This window comes from Elaeis guineensis, chromosome 13, assembly GCF_000442705.2.
Source record: "Elaeis guineensis isolate ETL-2024a chromosome 13, EG11, whole genome shotgun sequence".
Classification (NCBI taxonomy): domain Eukaryota; kingdom Viridiplantae; phylum Streptophyta; class Magnoliopsida; order Arecales; family Arecaceae; genus Elaeis; species Elaeis guineensis.
The window spans coordinates 1,279,903-1,298,305 of NC_026005.2; the positions used below are offsets into that span (position 1 = coordinate 1,279,903).

General features: G+C 40.8%; 1 protein-coding gene across 2 annotated transcripts; it reads left to right on the forward strand.

Moving 5' to 3' along the window:
- The first annotated feature begins 12,868 nt into the window (after positions 1-12,868).
- LOC105060892 (alpha-amylase isozyme 3D) lies at positions 12,869-15,559 on the forward strand. Of its 2 annotated transcripts, XM_010944750.4 has the most exons (4): positions 12,869-13,194; positions 13,274-13,406; positions 13,987-14,792; positions 15,083-15,559. In XM_010944750.4, exons 1-4 carry the CDS (start codon positions 13,105-13,107, stop codon positions 15,332-15,334), a joined length of 1,281 nt encoding a protein of 426 aa, XP_010943052.1. In that variant the 5' UTR covers positions 12,869-13,104; the 3' UTR covers positions 15,335-15,559. The 2 variants fall into 2 exon arrangements, with proteins under 2 accessions (XP_010943052.1, XP_019701461.1); XM_019845902.2 differs by lacking the exons at positions 12,869-13,194; positions 13,274-13,406 and adding an exon at positions 13,418-13,851.
- Positions 15,560-18,403: the final 2,844 nt, after the last annotated feature.

An 18,403-nucleotide genomic window follows, 5' to 3' on the forward strand; every position in this document is an offset into this window, starting at 1 on the left:
CAGCTTCTGGCGTCCATTGATAGCATGAATCAGAGGAAGACTTAGAGATTGAGACTTGAGAGAGAGAGAGAGACTCAATTTGGCTTCTAGTATCAGGCATCCATCATCTGCCAGTCATCCATTGCTCGACAATCACTGGTGCTGTGAAGGAAGTGGAGAGAGAGGAATTTAGTCTATCTATTTGGGATGATATCGTTTCTCAATCCCCTGATTTGAGCTAAACTTTAATGTGTTGGAAAACTGGCCGGTTCATAAGAACCCATTCTGATTCAAATGAGTCATCAGTTCAACTAGCAGTTCTTCTGGTAAAATATTAGCAATTTTTCAAAGAAATGATTTCAAGGGTCTATTCAGACTGCATACCTGACCTGTTGGCAATTCAAGAGGTTAAATTGATTGGTTTGCTCCAGATTTTGAAACATTGCTCCAAATATCAAAGAAAAATCCACCAAAGAAACCACATAATCAAGAAAAAAAGAAAAAAATAAACTACGAAGAGAGGAAAAGAAAGAGAGTTGGGGCGTTGGGGAGATTGGAGGTTGGGGATATGGGAAGATAGCCAGCATTGATGATGTCCCTGACATTGACATCATCTTTGCTTTAGTGCCAGTGACGAACACTCGTATGAAGAGAGGAAAGATCGTTGGCCTTATAGGTGTCCTAGGTGACAGGATTGATGACCATAACTTGGAGAGGAGGGACATTGTCTTTGACCAAAGCATCCCCTCCAGCGACAAATTCAGCAGAGAACTCTTAGAAACACATCTTAATCCCTCTCCTCTTTGTATAAGCACTACGAAGAAAGGGTAGGGTTTAATACTTTTTTTTTTTTTAATATAATTTTGAATTATTTGTTTGTGTATGAAATGGCTCTAATGTCTGTCTGGTTAGTACGATCAATGATAGGTTACGAGCAAACTTGTCTTTAGGCCTTGGTGTGATAACCGATCATCCTTAAAAATTTGCCAGAATTGCTGGTTTGGTAGAAATCCAGCTGATTCAGATTGAAATTTGGTGAATCGTGTACTTACCTGGTTAAAGTATGAATTTGGACTGGACAAGGGGTCTGTTCGCTAGCTCTCAGGTCCAGCTGGTCAGCCTTCTCTGACTCTGGTTGCGATGCTTCAAAATATAACACAACTGGAGTGAACTTCATCAACAGGTTTCAGTTTTAAAGTTTTATGAACATGGAGAAATTCTACACGGAGATTGTGAGAAGAATATGATAAGGTTTTTGCAAATAGAAAGAACGATATAGTGTTTAATATGTCATGAAAGCTAGAGAAAGAACGTGGTCGGAGGTCCTGAGATTGAACTCCAAGGTTTTCATTGATATGGTAGGAACGAATGACAAAAAAGGATTAGGTCCAACGGGAGGTTTGAACTGAAGGTTGTGATCTCATCAATGAAAAGTTGTTGGGTGAATCATAATGCTTCTCACGGAGAAGGAGGATGTTTGATTTAGAAAAAAAAAAAAGGCCTTATGCAGAAGAATTATGATGTGACTAATTGAGAGAGGATCAATACGTGAGTGTGATATCACCAAAAGGGTGGCTAGAACGCATGCTCTGCCTCTGCTCAAAAATAAATGAAGACCCATGTTTTGGATTGCAGCTGAATCTGGCTTTGCATATAAGCACAGGATTTGCATCAAAATACAATGGAATCTTGTTGGTTTAGAAGCCTTCATTATGTTGCTTGATTAATTAGAAACCTACTCTCATTAGACTCCGGGAGGTGTTGCAGCGGCACGTTCTCAGTCCACTGATACCTAGAGTTTAATGGACGAGCATATTCTCGGGCATGGTATGGAAGTATCCATTTTGGATGATGGAAAGTTGTATGTAAGCTACAAGTTCAATTGAAAGGGACCTTTCTAATAAAATTATAAAATATCTTTCTCAGTTCATCATACTCGATAACACGGTCAAGCAGTACTCACCTGCTCCTCCCTCCATTATAAACTTGTGATATTTGCCTCATATCAAATTGTTCATCCCAGTAGAACAACAAGAAAACCAGCTTCTTAACGTACATTACGTTAATAGAGTGATCGAAGAAACTGGATTATTGAATACGAAGCTATAAAACAAACAATATATAAAATTCCAGATCTTGGTAAGATGAGCTAGTTTCCTTGAATCTGTCATAGATCCCTACTTTCTTAACTCGTGTTGCTGGGACAAACATGGAGATAGGGCTGGAAATGGGGCCGATGCGCCTAGGTAAGAATGATAAAGATGGCAGAAGAGTCAAAGCCGAAAGATTGAAGCCCCGCATATCACGGCCCCACCTAATGGTGCTTGCCCAGTGTGATAAGACGGTGAAAGGAATAACATGCAGATGAAATGAATGGGCAGGGGAAAACAGAGAAGCTAAGAGGGTGACAGGAATAACATGCAGGTGCATAAGAGTGCTAGCATCTACATCAAAGAGAAAAAAGAGCAAACAACGGTGTCTGCCAAAATTTTTCTCCTTCGAGGGAGGGCAAGAGCTTTAAATTCCTATAGTAGCTGCAAACATGGTCCCCTACCTTTCTTTCTTTATATGCCAGGTGAAGTGGGATGATATGGCAAGGCACATTTTGATCCTTGAAAAAAGAATAATCAACCACTGCTACAAGTACCGCAAATACGAAAAAACCTACACCTACCTCGTAAGAGGTGAAAAATACATTGGCAATTCTTGCAAAATATCCAATTTTATTTCTATCTCGTAACAACAGCTGGTTTGCTGATCCTGTTATACCTATTATAGCCCAAGTCCAAGCCCACGACATCAAGATCCAAGCCCAACAAAAAAAAAAAACAGAGTAAAAACCGGGAAGAAGACTCCCGATAGGAGGCTTCTTCTCCGGTGAGACCCAAGCATATTGGGAGTCCTAGGACCTCTCGAAGTCCTAGGACCCTCTATAAGAAGGTCTCCCCTCTCCTTAGAATCGACCATCGGCCTCCTCCCTCTCTCTTTCTCCCCGTTTTCCTCGATCGGAGCCGCGGACATTGTTGGGTTTCTCGCCGGTGAGGTCACCGGAGACCGGGGTGAGCCTTCCTCTCCTTCCTCTCTTCCTTTCCTTTCTTTCCGTATTTTTGCTTGAGGCTACCGGCGACGAGTGTCGCCGATTTTTGGTCGGAAAAAGACCCCTGTTTTGGGCCATTTTTTCTTGGATTTTCCGGTGCCGGCGATCGAAATAGACCGCCGGCCCTGCTCCTCCGTAACCGGGGGAGCAATCTCCCTCTGCCGCAGCGGCCGCGGCCTGAACGGCCGGCCAATGAAGGACCACGCCGGTCCTCTGTTCCGGTGCGGGAAGGGCCGAGAAGAAGAAGAAGAAAAAGAAGAAAAGGAAAAAGAAGAAGAAGAAAAATAAGAAAAAGAAGAAAAAGAGAAGAAAAAAAAAAAGAAAAGAAAAAAAAAAGGGGGCGGAGAGAGAAACTCTCTTTGCTCTCTCTCTCTCTCTCTTTTTAGATTTTAGGATTTACGAAATTAATTAATTTTAAAAAAAAATAAATTAGCAATAAAAATAAAAATATAATTAGGGTATCCATGGATTAGTTCGAAAACCCTGGATGCTGTCGACAAATTGATCCTCGTGGGGACTTTAGATTTTAACAATTTAGTTATTTTTAATTCGATGAAATTTTGATTTAAAATATGATATTTGACGTATCAGGTTCAGAGAAGGATTTTCGAGATTTCTAGAATTTCTAGTTTGGATTTTTTTTTGAGGTAAGTAGTGTTTACTTTTACTGAATTTATCTGGTAAAATTATGAATTAAATAAATTTATGCATGCTTGTGATTGAAATTATTTATTGAAATAATTATTGAAATTATTTATGATTAAAGTTAATTGTAGAAAATTATTTACGATTGAAGTTATTTGTTGAATAACTATTATGATGATGTATGATCATAAAGAATGATATGATTGACTTGATTCAAATATCATTTAATTATATTATTTTTGAAAATAATATATGAATTGGAAGACAATATGAAATTGACAATCTGACTGTGTTGAGAACCCCGCCAATGGGAGCATATACGTTGGCAATTGACTGTCCTGAGGGTTTATGTCGCCAGCGAGACCAGCGACATGTCGTCAGAGAGACCAGCGACAAAACCGCCAGCGAGACCAGCGGTTCCAAAGGACTTGGCTGCCAGATGATTCGCAGCTCACCGCAAGCAGATACGCGGTATTATGACCCTGCCACAGGGATAATGTGGTCATAGTCATGGTTGGTAAGAAGAACTTAAGAAATTGATGAATTTAAGATGAAAAGCATAATTGAAAATTATGATGAATTGATTTTTATATATGATTGACAGTATGAATATGATTTCATGAAATTACATATTGATTTGTTATTAGTAAATTGATATGCATAATATTATTTGCCTGATTTATTCAGTTAAAGGTATACACTGCTTACTGGGCTATTTAGCTCATGATAAGTTTTATATTTTTCTTACAGATCCAGAAAATTAGCATGATGCGGGATTTCGGTTGGGAGAGCGATTAGAGATGGAGTTAGCTCATTGATTTAGGATTTTTCTCAGAATTTATTTAAGACTTTTAGTTTTATTTTTAATATTGACTTTGTCAGACAGTTACTTTCTTTTGAACACTGAGTTTTGATTTGTTATTTGAACTAAGGTTTGATTATTAAATATTAAAAAATTTATTTAACTGTTTGTGAAGATATCATGATGAGATGCCTTGCATGCTTATGGGAAAAGTATTCTATAAGTATGCGGCGGTTGCCATGACCCTCGATTCAAATCTCGGGTCGGGGGTATGACAATTAATATGGTATCAGAGCATAAGTAGATAGATAGAGACATGTAGAATAAAGTGAGCGAGTGATGGGTAGACATTAGGAAATTGAAAGGTTAGCTATGATGATTATGATTTGACTTGTCACAAGTTATAACCTTATTAAGGATAAGTTATTATCTCAAATCTAATATAGGTCAATATGCCTCCACGACGAGCGAGGAATACTCAAGGAGCGGTAGGAGGGACATCAAATTCACGTGGCGATAATACTCCCCAATTAAACAGCGGCACAACTCAGCAGGAGGGAATCTGTTGGGTGGATGTCTGACCAGGACACCACCTCCCAAGATCCTTTTAGTACCACGCGATACAACAGGAAGAAAGAAGAAACAAAACAAAAGAAAAAACAATCAGAATACGTGGATCAGCCACAAAAGGGCTCGCCTCCACGGGGCATGCAAACTTCACTATGAAAAAAAAATTTTACAAGAGGAGACCTCACCCTCAACCCTTGTACACCCAATTCTCTCTCACCTGAAGTTTCCCTCACAAAAGCTCTCTCTCTCTTGAAGACCCCTCTGAACCCCTGAAGAGCCTGGCGACCGCTGTCCAAGAACCTCCTGCTCCTTCTCTCACAGCAACCTCATGCCTCTCTCTCTCCTCTGGTTCGTACGGCGGCGAGAAAACAACCACAGCTCTTCTCTGTTCGTCTCAGGCCCTTTTAAAGGGTTAAACGATGCTTAAAACATAATTAGAGAGGGATTAGGAGACCTAAACAAAGCCAAAAAATCCCCTGGACCGTCGGATCAAGACCGAGAGCCCTCTGGACCCTTAGATCGCGCTCCAGTCCATGGAATAGTGCCGTGGACCGTGAGAAACGCGTGGGAAACGCCCACGCGGTCCACAGGCCGCGCCGTGGACCATCCGGTCCACGGTGGATCAAGGCAAGGGGGCCAGCAGGCCGCTTGCCTGGGCCGGCCCGCGCGCGTGGGCCTGGGCCGTGCCTACGCGCGGGCCTGTGCGCGCGGGCTTGGGCCGTGCCTGCGCGCGGGCCTGCGCGCGCCTGGGCCGTGCGCCCGGCCTGGGCCGCGCGCCCGCCTGGGCCGCGCGTCCCGCGCGGGCCTGGGTCGTGCGTCCCACGCCCCGCCGCCTGCGGCCGCGCCTCTGCCGCCCGCCGGCGGTCCTCCGCCGCCTCGATTCTCGTACTGACTTCAAAAGCTCGTATCTCCTTCATCCGAGCTCCGTTTCGGGTGATCTTGATCTCGTTGGACTCCATTTTTTGCCGTGAACCTCGCTGTGGGCTCAATGTGGGATGAATCTCGAGGCATCAAATCCTAACAGAATCCATGATCCTACCGAAAATACTCCGACAGTACAGGAGGAGCCGAACATGACTCAACTAATGTAAACTCTGATCGGAGTAGTTCAAACACAACAGCAGTTACTTCAACAACAACATGCACAGCCACATCAGCATTTTCCACCGACACTTGGACATGGAGAACATCCGATGCAGAGAAACAATATCATCGAATTTAAGAAGCTAGCTCCTCCAGCCTTCAAAGGGACCATCGAGCCACTGGAAGCAGATAACTGGATTATAAAAATGGAGAAGGCTTTCGCCGTACAAGAATGCCACGATGAAGAGAAGATCTGATATACAGTATATCTGTTATAAGGCGAGGCATACAACTGGTGGCATATACTGGAACAAAAATATGAGCACGATGGGATACCACTCACTTGGGAGAGATTTCGAGATGAATTCTTTGACAAGTATTTTTTTCGAAGTGTCAGAATATAGAAAGAACATTAGTTCATTCACCTGAGACAGGGAAACAGATCCGTTGCAGAATATGAAGCTAAATTCATGGAATTAGCCAAGTTTGTTCCAAGATTAGTTGAGATTGAGCAAGATAGAGTACACAAATTTGAAATGGGACTGAAGATAGAAATCAGAAAACAGGTTGTACCCTATGAGCTAACTACCTATGCCTCAGTTGTGAACAAAGCTCTAATAATTGAGAGAGAAGTTAATGAAGCTCATGCGGAGCGAGAACGGAATCAGACGAAGAGAAATAGGTTTAGTGGAACTTAAGGATGAAATCAGAACAATAAGGCTCCAGCAAAGAAGCCAGCAATTGATAAGAATCGTGAGAATGAGGCAGCTAGATATTCGAGATGCGGCCGAAGAGAGCATGAGACTTCTAATTGCCCATGAAATACTGGTTCGTATTTTAGATGTGGACAGAAAGGACACAAGATTGCAGATTGCCCCCAGATGTATGAAAATAGATCAACACAAGCAAAGGACGAAAGTCAAAGGCCGAAAACTCAAGGAAGAATCTATGCACTCACACAACAGGATGCTCAGGCCTCCAATGCTGTGGTGACAGGTACCATTCCTGTATCTGGTATTCATGCTTCAGTTTTGTTTGATTCTGATGCTACACACTCCTTTATATCCACTACTTTTATTAGACAACATGATATAGGTTGTGAACCCATGAAAACCAAATTATATGTTGAGACACCAGTAGGTGGTATTTTGAGTACTGAAAGTGTGTGCAAGTCCTGTAGTATCAAGATAGGAGAAAGAGAATTACCGACAGATTTGGTGGTCCTGGATATGCATGATTTCGATGTCATTCTAGAAATGGATTGGCTGGCTACTTATCATGCCTCTGTGGATTGTCATGAAAAGAGAGTGAACTTTCACATACTGGAAGAATTAACTTTTAGTTTTGAGGAAAGTACAGGAACCACCCCCCACGTATTATTTCATTTGTGCAAGCTAGACAGATGATAAGAAAGGGATGTAGAGGTTACCTAGTATCAATAAAGAATAAAGAACATGATAAATTGAAGTTACAGGATATTCCTATCGTAAATGAATTTTCGGATGTATTCATTGATGATTTAGTCGGACTACCATCAGATAGAGAAATTGAATTTACTATTGAGTTGGCACCCAATACCAGTCCGATTTCTAAAGCTCCTTACAGAATGGCCCCTATAGAGTTAAAGGAGTTAAAAGATCAATTACAGGATTTATTGGATAAAAGTTTTATAAGGCCTAGTGTATCTCCTTGGGGAGCTCCAGTCTTATTTGTGAAGAAGAAAGATGGTAGTATGAGACTTTGTATCGACTATAGAGAATTGAATAAAAATACTATCAGAAATAAGTATCCTCTACCTCGAATCGATAATTTGTTTGATCAGTTGCAAGGTGCACAAGTTTTTTCTAAAATTGATCTTCGGTCAGGATATCATCAGTTAAAAATTAAAACAGAGGACATACCAAAGACTGCATTTAGAACTCGTTATGGATATTATGAATTTTTAGTGATGCCTTTTGGGTTAACCAATGCTCCAGCAGCCTTTATGGATTTAATGAACAGAATATTCAGATCTTATCTTGATAAGTTTGTTGTTGTATTTATTGATGATATCTTGATATATTCAAGAAGTAAATTGGAGCATGAAGAATATTTACGGTGTGTACTACAAATATTGAGGAAAGAAAAATTTTATGCCAAATTTAAGAAGTGTGAATTTTGGTTGGACAAAATAGCCTTTTTAGGACACATCGTATCTAAAGATGGAATTTCTGTGGATCCAGCAAAAGTGGAAGCTGTGATGCAGTGGAACAAACCTGCAAATATTTCTGAGATTCAAAGTTTTCTGGGAATGGCAGGATATTACAGACGATTTATAGAAGGATTCTCCCGCATAGCTGCACCCTTGACTCGTCTTACTCAAAAAGGGGTTAAATTCGAATGGACTGAAGATTGTGAACAGAGTTTCCAAGAATTAAAATAACGTTTAGTTTCGGCCCCTATCCTTACTATACCAACAGAAGATGAAGGTTTCACAATATATAGTGATGCATCTAAGAAGGAACTCGACTGTGTATTGATGCAATATGGTAAGGTAGTAGCCTATGCCTCAAGACAATTGAAACCATATGAACAAAATTATCCGACACATGATTTGGAATTAGCTGCAGTGATTTTTGCCCTAAAAATTTGGAGACATCACTTATACAGTGCGCAGTGTGAAGTATTTACAGATCATAAGAGTTTGAAGTACATTTTTACATAGAAAGAATTAAACATGAGATAGAGAAGGTGGTTAGAACTATTAAAGGATTATGATTTAACAATCCATTATCATCCGAGAAAAGCTAATGTTGTTGCTGATGCCCTTAGTAGAAAATCTGTGGAAAATATGGCAGTTTTAATCACACACCAAAGTTAATTATTGGAGGATATAAGGAAACTGAAATTAGACATCCGAATATATGACTCAACAGTACGGTTAGCCAACATGAGGGTTCAGCCAACACTCATTGAAAGAATTTCAGTTGCCCAGAATGATGATCCACAACTAATAAAAATAAGAAATTCAGTGGAAGCTGGTGTTCAATCTGAATTCAAGATACATGAAGATGGTTCGTTAAGGTTCGAAAACAGGATTTGCATACCCAACGATTCAGTACTCAAGCATGAAATATTTCAGGAGGCACATCAGACCGGTTATACAGTTCATCCGGGAGGTACTAAGATGTATAGAGACTTAAAAGAAATGTACTGGTGGAATAATATGAAGAGAGAGATCACTCAATTCGTGGCTCAATGTTTGGTGTGTCAACAAATTAAAGCTGAACATCAGAGACCGACGGAACTACTTCAACCTCTTGATATTCCAGTATGGAAGTGAGAACATATCACTATGGATTTTGTAACTGGACTACCGAAGACTCCTAGTAAAAATGATGCAGCCTGGGTGATTGTGGACCGATTGACAAAGTCTGCACACTTTCTACCAATTAGAGTTGGATTTACCTTGGAAAGACTAGCAAAGTTATATATGAAAGAAATTGTAAGGCTACATGGAATTTCAGTGACCATCGTATCGGATCGAGACACCAGATTTGTGTCACAGTTTTGGAAGAGCTTACACAAGGCATTAGGAACAAAATTGAACTTCAGTACAGCTTTTCGTCCACAGACTGATGGTCAGTCAGAGAGAACTATTCAGATCTTAGAAGATATGTTGAGAACCTATATTTTGGATATAAAAAATTTATGGGATGAGCATCTACCTTTGATTGAGTTCGCTTACAATAACAGTTATCAGGCTAGCATTGGAATGGCACCTTACGAAGCTTTATATGGTAGAAGATGTCGATCACCGATTCACTGGGATGATGTTGGTGAGCGAAGAATATTGGGTCCCGAACTTGTTCAACAAGCAGTCGAGAAGATTCAATTAATTAAAGATCGACTTCAGGCAGCACAAAGCAGACAGAAAAGCTATGCAGACAACAGGAGACGAAAATTAGAATTTCAAGTCGGTGACCATGTGTTTCTCAAAGTATCTCCTTCAAAAGGAATCTCAAGATTTGGCATTCGTGGCAAATTGAATCTCAGATATGTGGGTCCATTTGAGATTTTGGAAAGAATTGGTGAGGTGGCTTATCGACTTGCCTTACCCCCTTCACTTGTAGAAGTACATAATGTTTTTCATGTTTCTATGTTAAAGAAATATTTACCAGATTCAAGTCACATCGTGGAACTTGAACCAGTACAAGCTAGGAAGGATCTAACATATGAAGAATATCCGATACGGATCGTAGACCGTAAAGAACAGGTGCTGAGACATCGCAACATTCCTTATGTCAAGGTACAGTGGAGTCGACATTCAGAAAGAGAAGCTACTTGGGAGCTAGAGGAAGAAATGAAGCCAAAATATCCCCAGCTCTTCGAGACTACAGGTATGAAAAATTTCGAGGACGAAATTTTTTTTTAGGGGTGAAGAATGTTATAGCCCAAGCCCAAGCCCACGACATCAAGATTCAAGCCCAACAAAAAAAAAAACAGAGTAAAAACCGGGAAGAAGACTCCCGATAGGAGTCTTCTTCTCCGGCGAGACCCAAGTATATTGGGAGTCCTAGGATCTCTCGAAGTCCTAGAACCCTCTATAAGAAGGTCTCCCCTCTCCTTAGAATCGACCATTGGCCTCCTCCCTCTCTCTTTCTCCCTATTTTTCTCGATCGGAGCCACAGACACTGTTGGGTTTCTCGCCGTGATTTCTCACCGGTGAGGTCACCGGAGGCCAGGGTGAGCCTTCCTCTCCTTCCTCTCTTCCTTCCCTTTCTTTCCGTATTTTTGCTTGAGGCTGCCGGCGACGAGTGTCGCCGATTTTTGGTCGGGAAAAGATCCATGTTTTGGGCCATTTTTCCTTGGATTTTTCGGTGCCGGCAATCGAAATAGACCGTCGGCCCTGCTCCTCCGTAACCGGGGGAGCAGTCTCCCTCTGCCGCCGGTCTCCGCCGCAGCGGCCGCGGCCTGAACGGCCGGCCAATGAAGGACCATGCCGGTCCTCTGTTCCGGTGCGGGAAGGGCCGAGAAGAAGAAGAAGAAAAAGAAGAAAAGGAAAAAGAAGAAGAAGAAAAAGAAGAAAAAGAAGAAAAAGAGAAGAAAAAAAAAAGAAAAGAAAAGAAAGAAGGGGGCGGAGAGAGAAACTCTCTTTGCTCTCTCTCTCTCTTTCTCTCTCTTTTTAGATTTTAGGATTTATAGAATTAATTAATTTAAAAAAAATTAAATTAGCAATAAAAATAAAAATATAATTAGGGTATCCATGGATTAGTTCGAAAACCCTGGATGCTGTCGATAAATTAATCCTCGTGGGGACTTTAGATTTTAACAATTTAGTTATTTTTAATTCGATGAAATTTTGATTTAAAATATGATATTTGACGTATCAGGTTCAGAGAAGGATTTTCGAGATTCTTAGAATTTCTAGTTTGGATTTTCTTTTGAGGTAAATAGTATTTACTTTTACTGAATTTATCTGATAAAATTATGAATTAAATAAATTTATGCATGCTTGTGATTGAAATTATTTATTAAAATAATTGTTAAAATTATTTATGATTAAAATTAATTGTAGAAAATTATTTACGATTGAAGTTATTTGTTGAATAACTATTATGATGATGTATGATCATAAAGAATGATACGATTAATTTGATTCAAATATCATTTAATTATATTATTTTTGAAAATAATATATAAATTGGAAGACAATATGAAATTGACAACCTGACTGTGTTGAGGATCCCGCCAATGGGGGCATATACGTTGGCAATTGACTGTCCTGAGGGTTTATGTCGCCAGCGAGATCAGCGACATGTCGCCAGAGAGACCAGCGACAAAACCGCCAGCGAGACCAGCGGTTCCAAAGGACTTGGCTGCTAGATGATTCGCAGCTCACCACAAGCAGATACGCGGTATTATGACCCTGCCACAGGGATAATGTGGTCATAGTCATGGTTGATAAGAAGAACTTAAGAAATTGATGAATTTAAGATGAAAAGCATAATTGAAAATTATGATGAATTGACTTTTATATATGATTGACAGTATGAATATGATTTCATGAAATTACATATTGATTTGTTATTAGTAAATTGATATGCATAATATTATTTGCCTGATTTATTCAGTTAAAGGTATACACTGCTTACTGGGCTATTTAGCTCATGATAAGTTTTATGTTTTTCTTACAGATCCAAAAAATTAGCATGATGCGGGATTTCGATTGGGAGAGCGATTAGAGATGGAGTTAGCTCATTGATTTAGAATTTTTCTTAGAATTTATTTAAGACTTTTAGTTTTATTTTTAATATTGACTTTGTCAGACAGCTACTTTCTTTTGAACACTGAGTTTTGATTTGTTATTTGAACTAATGTTTGATTATTAAATATTAAAAAATTTATTTAACTATTTGTGAAGATATCACGATGAGATGTCTTGCATGCTTATGAAAAAAATATTTTATAAATATGTGGTGATTGTCATGATCCTTGATTCAAATTTTGAATCGGAGGCGTGGCAATACCCTTGCCAAAACCTTCTCCTATCCGCCACGTCGATCCAAAACATGACTGTTGAGGCCCCCTCTGGTAGAGGAGTACTTGTCACGCCAAAGCCAAGCCAAGCCAAGCGTGGATAAGTCTGCCATCGCTTTCTCGCGTGCCCAACGGACAAGAACGCTTCTGGATGCACGCAAATCCTCCCCAGAACCAATCAAACAAACTCCGTTTCACACTCAGCCCGCCTTGGCCGATACGCTTCATAAATTGAACACACACAAGAAGAGCAAGCATAGCAGAAGACGCGATTCGCCGCCCGTCTGTAATCCATCAGAAGTCATTGCAGGGGGCCACATGCGTCAGAACTCCTTGACGCCTAACGATTCTTTATATGTAGGAGTTTCCTCCTTTCTAATCTAGTGGAAGAAGAAGATAAGGGGAAGAGATGGGAAAGCTTTTGGATCCATTGTTCTTGGCACTCGTGCTGGTGCTGTCTCTTGCACCCAACGGGGCCGTTGCTCAAATCCTTTTTCAGGTGAAGATTCAAACCTGTGCATCATTTGATCTCATCATGGTGCGAAGTAGTGCATCGACTAACAAAGGAAGGCTTGCAGGGTTTTAATTGGGAGTCATGGAAGAAAGAAGGGGGATGGTATAACTTTCTGAAGGGCCAAGTATCTGATATTGCCAATGCTGGGGTTACGCATGTGTGGCTCCCTCCACCCTCGCATTCGGTGTCAGAACAAGGTTTGTTGTGGTTGAAGTCCATGATTACTTTCTTACTCTTGTCTTATCATATTGCAGCAATTGATAAATTAATAATAAGATATAACCAGCATAAAGGAGATCGATGAATCTTGTTTACAAAACTGGTTTATCATGTAAGTAATCTTTATTTGGGGGAGTAGAGTCATGTGCTCTTAAAAAATATTCTCTGTTTGTGACAGAGGATTTAATACAAATTGTATGCAAATTTTTGTCGCGATTGTACTTTTTCTTTTTTAAATTATGATATTTTTCTAAGTGATTTGTTCTTGTGCTTGCCATATCGGTGCTGTTTGTTGGAAGGAGACATCCTACCTAAATCCTGTTTTACGATATACACTCTTTGAAGATAGTCATGGGGTCGTGTGGTCTAATGTTTCCAGTCTACCTAAAAAGGAATGTGATATCTTGAAGTAGGCCGTAAAAGGTAAAAAAAGAAATGGTTGGATCTTGTGCCTAGATATGGGAGTAGGTTTGGGAATCTTGTTCGTTACTAAGCTAAGGTTGTAACTTGTCAGATCATACATCTAATACAATGCATTTGTAAAATTTTTCTACTCAGGTTATATGCCAGGAAGGTTGTACGATCTGAATGTATCGAAATATGGGAACCAAGACGAGCTGAAGTCACTGATCAGTGCATTCCATGGCAAAGGAATCAAATGCGTTGCCGACATTGTCATCAATCACAGATGTGCAGATAAAATGGATGGGAGAGGCATATATTGTATCTTCGAAGGTGGGACACCTGATGACCGCCTCGACTGGGGCCCGACCATGATCTGCAGTGATGATACCAAATACTCTGATGGCACCGGTCACCCTGACACCGGTCTTGGTTTCGATGCGGCGCCTGACATCGACCACCTCAACCTAAGGGTCCAACATGAGCTCTCCGATTGGATGAATTGGCTCAAGAGCGACCTTGGTTTCGATGGATGGCGGCTTGATTTTGCTAAAGGATACTCATCAGACATTGCCAAGATTTATGTAGATCAAACCACACCAAGTTTTGTGGTTGCAGAGATTTGGAGCTCTTTAGCTTATGGAAATGATGGCAAGCCAGCCTATGACCAAAATGCTCACCGCCAAGAGCTAGTTAATTGGGTTCAAACAGTTGCTGGTCCAGCAACAGCTTTTGATTTCACCACCAAGGGAATACTACAAGCAGCAGTGCAAGGAGAGCTGTGGAGGATGCGTGATTCCAATGGAAAGGCATCTGGGATGCTTGGATGGTGGCCAGAGAAGGCGGTCACATTCATCGACAACCATGATACTGGTTCGACGCAGAGGTTATGGCCTTTTCCTTCTGATAAGGTCATGCAAGGCTATGTTTACATTCTCACTCACCCAGGGATCCCCAGCATTGTAAGTTCTAATTTAACCACTTCTTTCAGTGCATGCTATCTCACATGTTTGATCACTTCAATCTAATGAATGATCTAGTCTATCTACCTCTTTCCTTGGTACTAATTCTATACAAAACATCAAATCTTGAAGAAGTAATAAATACTACCGTTGAGCATTTTTTTTTTTTTTTTTTTGTCTATCAAATAAAGAAAAATTTGAGCAAACTTGATTCTTGATGTTCCTAGTTCTTATAAAAGAAAATAGCTGTGCATCTCTTTAACTAAACTATGTATTATCGTGTTCTGCAGTTCTATGATCATTTGTTTGATTGGGGTTTCAAGGAGCAGATCAGTGAGTTGGCAACAATCAGGTCCAGGAATGGGATTCATCCAGGTAGCTCATTGCGCATCATAGTTTCCGACAGTGATCTCTATGTAGCGGCAATTGACGAGAAGATTATTGCAAAGATCGGACCAAGATATGATGTCGGGAAGGTTGTTCCTTCGAACTTTCAGATTGTTGCCTCTGGTAATGACTACTGTGTATGGGAGAAGAGGTGATTACGGTGGTTTCCGAGGAGTGCACTATTATGATTGTCAAGAACTGCCATTGAGCTAGAAAAGGCACGTTCCCTAATAAGAAGCCAGAGTATCGGACAATATATGGTTCGGTTGGCTGACCTTATTCAGCCTTTGCATATGCCTAAGTACCATGATTTTGCACTTTAATGAAGGATGGGCTGTGTATCAAATATCTATATTTCTTAGTGAACATCTCACGTTAAATGCAATGCGCAAAACCCTTTAGTTAATTTTTCAGGGAACTGGCGAAACTCATTAAGCAGATCTACTTATGAATCCAGCTAAACAAAGTGAAGCATAGGCCTCACCCATCGCACCCAAAGGTGTGCGCCCTTGCATGCATGTGCCACGCACACAGAGGGAGGGCGAGATAGAGAGAGAGTAGAAGATGAACATAGCTTTTGCAGGTGAGGATCTCAGTCTAAGAGCAAGATGAAGTTTGGCCTAATGATCTGTTGAGGCTGCTCTAGCAAATAAAAATCGAGCAGCAACTCATCTAAAAAAGTCAGAAGTTCTTTGAATTTTTCAATTTTGTATAAATATTCAAAATCTACTTGATGCATAGTCGATGTAAAACTAAATATATGCCCATATAATTTTTCACATACTTTCTTGCGTTTGAGCTTTGGTATCCTCACCAATTTAAGAGTAATTGAGATAAATTCGAATTCAATCATAAACACCACGATTAGCCCAATGTCAATCATAAAACATCCCCCTCTTTCGCAAGTTGGGCTGCTTTCTCTTCACCTCAGTGTGGCAACATATGTTTCCTCTCTCTCGTGAGGTTGTCACTACTCCTAGAGTCACCTTGTGTTGGCTTCATTTATGCCTAGAATAGTGGAAAAAGATGGTTCCAGGTTTTCTGGCAGAGGACAAGGGGATGAGATAATTATGGGATTTTGGGCACTCATAACCAGCTGCTCTGTTTTCCTTCATTACATTTAGAGTTCACCTACATCCCAGCATAACATCTCAGCCTTACAAGTGGCCGAGCACATCACCCATGAATGAAACAACATAAAAAGCAAAATGCTACATGTTGAAGATGTCAACCAATAGCTCCCAGGTTCGCATATGCTTGAGCTGAATTTCTTCTTCAGCATTTTCCCTTGTGAAATGATGTTTGATGGCAATATTCTTTGTTCAGCTACAATAGATGGGATTCTTGACTGTAGAAATTGCTGATTTGTTGTGACTTCCTTTTGTTTCTTTCAGCATTTTGTATCAGTCACCCAACATGGAAGCCGTATGCGGCAATGCATTCGTTTCTTGTTTCTTTCACCAAAGCCAAGTCAAGACTCTCTTAGCTGTCCCATAGTGGATCCCGCTTCATTCGTGGGTGAACCTTGAAAATAAACTTGTGGCGTACATGATATCCGGCGTAAAAGACGCGAGGTACGGCAAATTTCCAACCGAGCTTTTAGACAACGATGCGTTGGCTTCTCCACTAACATGTTCTTAGACAAATTTCTCATTCACAACGAAGGGGTGTTGGCATGGATTTGCGACCATCATTTTAACTTCTTGAGAATACCCTTGGCATACTTCTTTTGACAAACAGATGCTCCATCGTTATTTTCCAAGAAATAATGAAGCAAAACTAATTTTTCATCTTGTGTCTTTTCATCGTATCTTTCTTGAATGAAGAATTATTTTTCATCACAACAAGTAAACACCATATCATTAAAATAAAGGAAACAATGAGATTACAAGAGTTACCTTGCTTTATGATGTAGCTCGAGTAAGTTTACTTCGGCTTCTTTCAGATCCCTTCCCTATAAAGAAGGCATCAATTTGGCTATCCCAAAGCCTAGGGTGCTTGTTTCAATTCATTAAAACCTATTTAAAAGAAAAGAAAAAACTTGAACACCTAGTCTTCTTGCTTTTGGCCATACAAATCCTTACGCTTTCTCAACGTAGATTTCCTCTTTAATGACTCTGTTGGGGAATACCCACCGACCGACCGACCGACGGCCGGAGAAACCGACCGACCGACCGACAGCCGGAGCGACCGACCGATGGGCGCCATCACCGGCCAATTAACGGCCCATAACCCGACTGAAGATGTGTCGGTCGGGCATACTTTTCCTGTTTGCCCGACCGACTGAACCGGAGAGTCTGATGGCCGACTCACGTAAGACTCGCTGACCAACAAAGGAGCCCGAATCTCCTCCCGACGCCACACAGCTGACCACCGACCTAGGGTCGGTCGGCTCCCCCGATCGTCGTACAGCCGCCAGAGCTTGTCAGTCCTGACAGCAACATGTGGCACTGCCACCTAGGGGCATTATCCCACCTAGGGCATTGTCAACCCTAGTGATTTGACAGCCCCACGGCGATATGACACTTTTACGGCGACTCTGACAGTCTATAGTGAGTTGACAATTCTTCAATTGTCCGCACCATTAATGGCGGCGCCATACCATGCTCCACTATATAAATCAGGGAAGGCAACAGTGCAGGGGACCTCCACTTTTCGACTTCGAAACCACAGGCTTGCTCCTCTCTCTCTCTCCCTCTCGATTGAGCTCTCTGTCTTCATTTTACTGTTGCCCAGTCACCTCTCTGACTTGACCGTCGGAGGGTCCCCGCCGGAGCTGCCTCCGGTCAGTGTGGACTTTCTATTTTGCAGGTGCTCGTTCCCCGGCGATCAGGCGACGAGGCGATTGGCCGCAACAGACTCCATTTAAGAAGATTGATTTGACGTCAAGTTGGTGCGACATCTAACTTTTTAGGCTGCTAGAGCAGCGGAAGTCCTAATGGTATCATTGGAAGCAACTGGTGCAAATATTTCATTCAAAATAATTTAAGATTGACATTATAAAATCTTCTCAATCTTTGGTGTATGGTACTAATCGCATGATTGTCGATGTGAATATATATGTTTTGATTGTATTATATACATATCATGTTTGTTTGATTGTGTATATATATGTATTTGATATCGATTATTCTAGTTACATAAAATATGATACTGATTAATATGAAATTTGGCAAGAATATAAAATAAAAAAATTATTTAGCAAGAATAAAATTGATTAATCC

What these genes read in the sequence shown, in the direction of transcription:
- LOC105060892 (XM_010944750.4), top strand. Translation starts at nt 13,105, where the DNA reads ATGGGAAAGCTTTTGGATCCATTGTTCTTGGCACTCGTGCTGGTGCTG. An exon ending in GCATTCGGTGTCAGAACAAG is followed by an intron (nt 13,407 to 13,986) that starts GTTTGTTGTGGT and finishes TTTTCTACTCAG; the next exon opens with GTTATATGCCAGGAAGGTTG. An exon ending in ACCCAGGGATCCCCAGCATT is followed by an intron (nt 14,793 to 15,082) that starts GTAAGTTCTAAT and finishes CGTGTTCTGCAG; the next exon opens with TTCTATGATCATTTGTTTGA.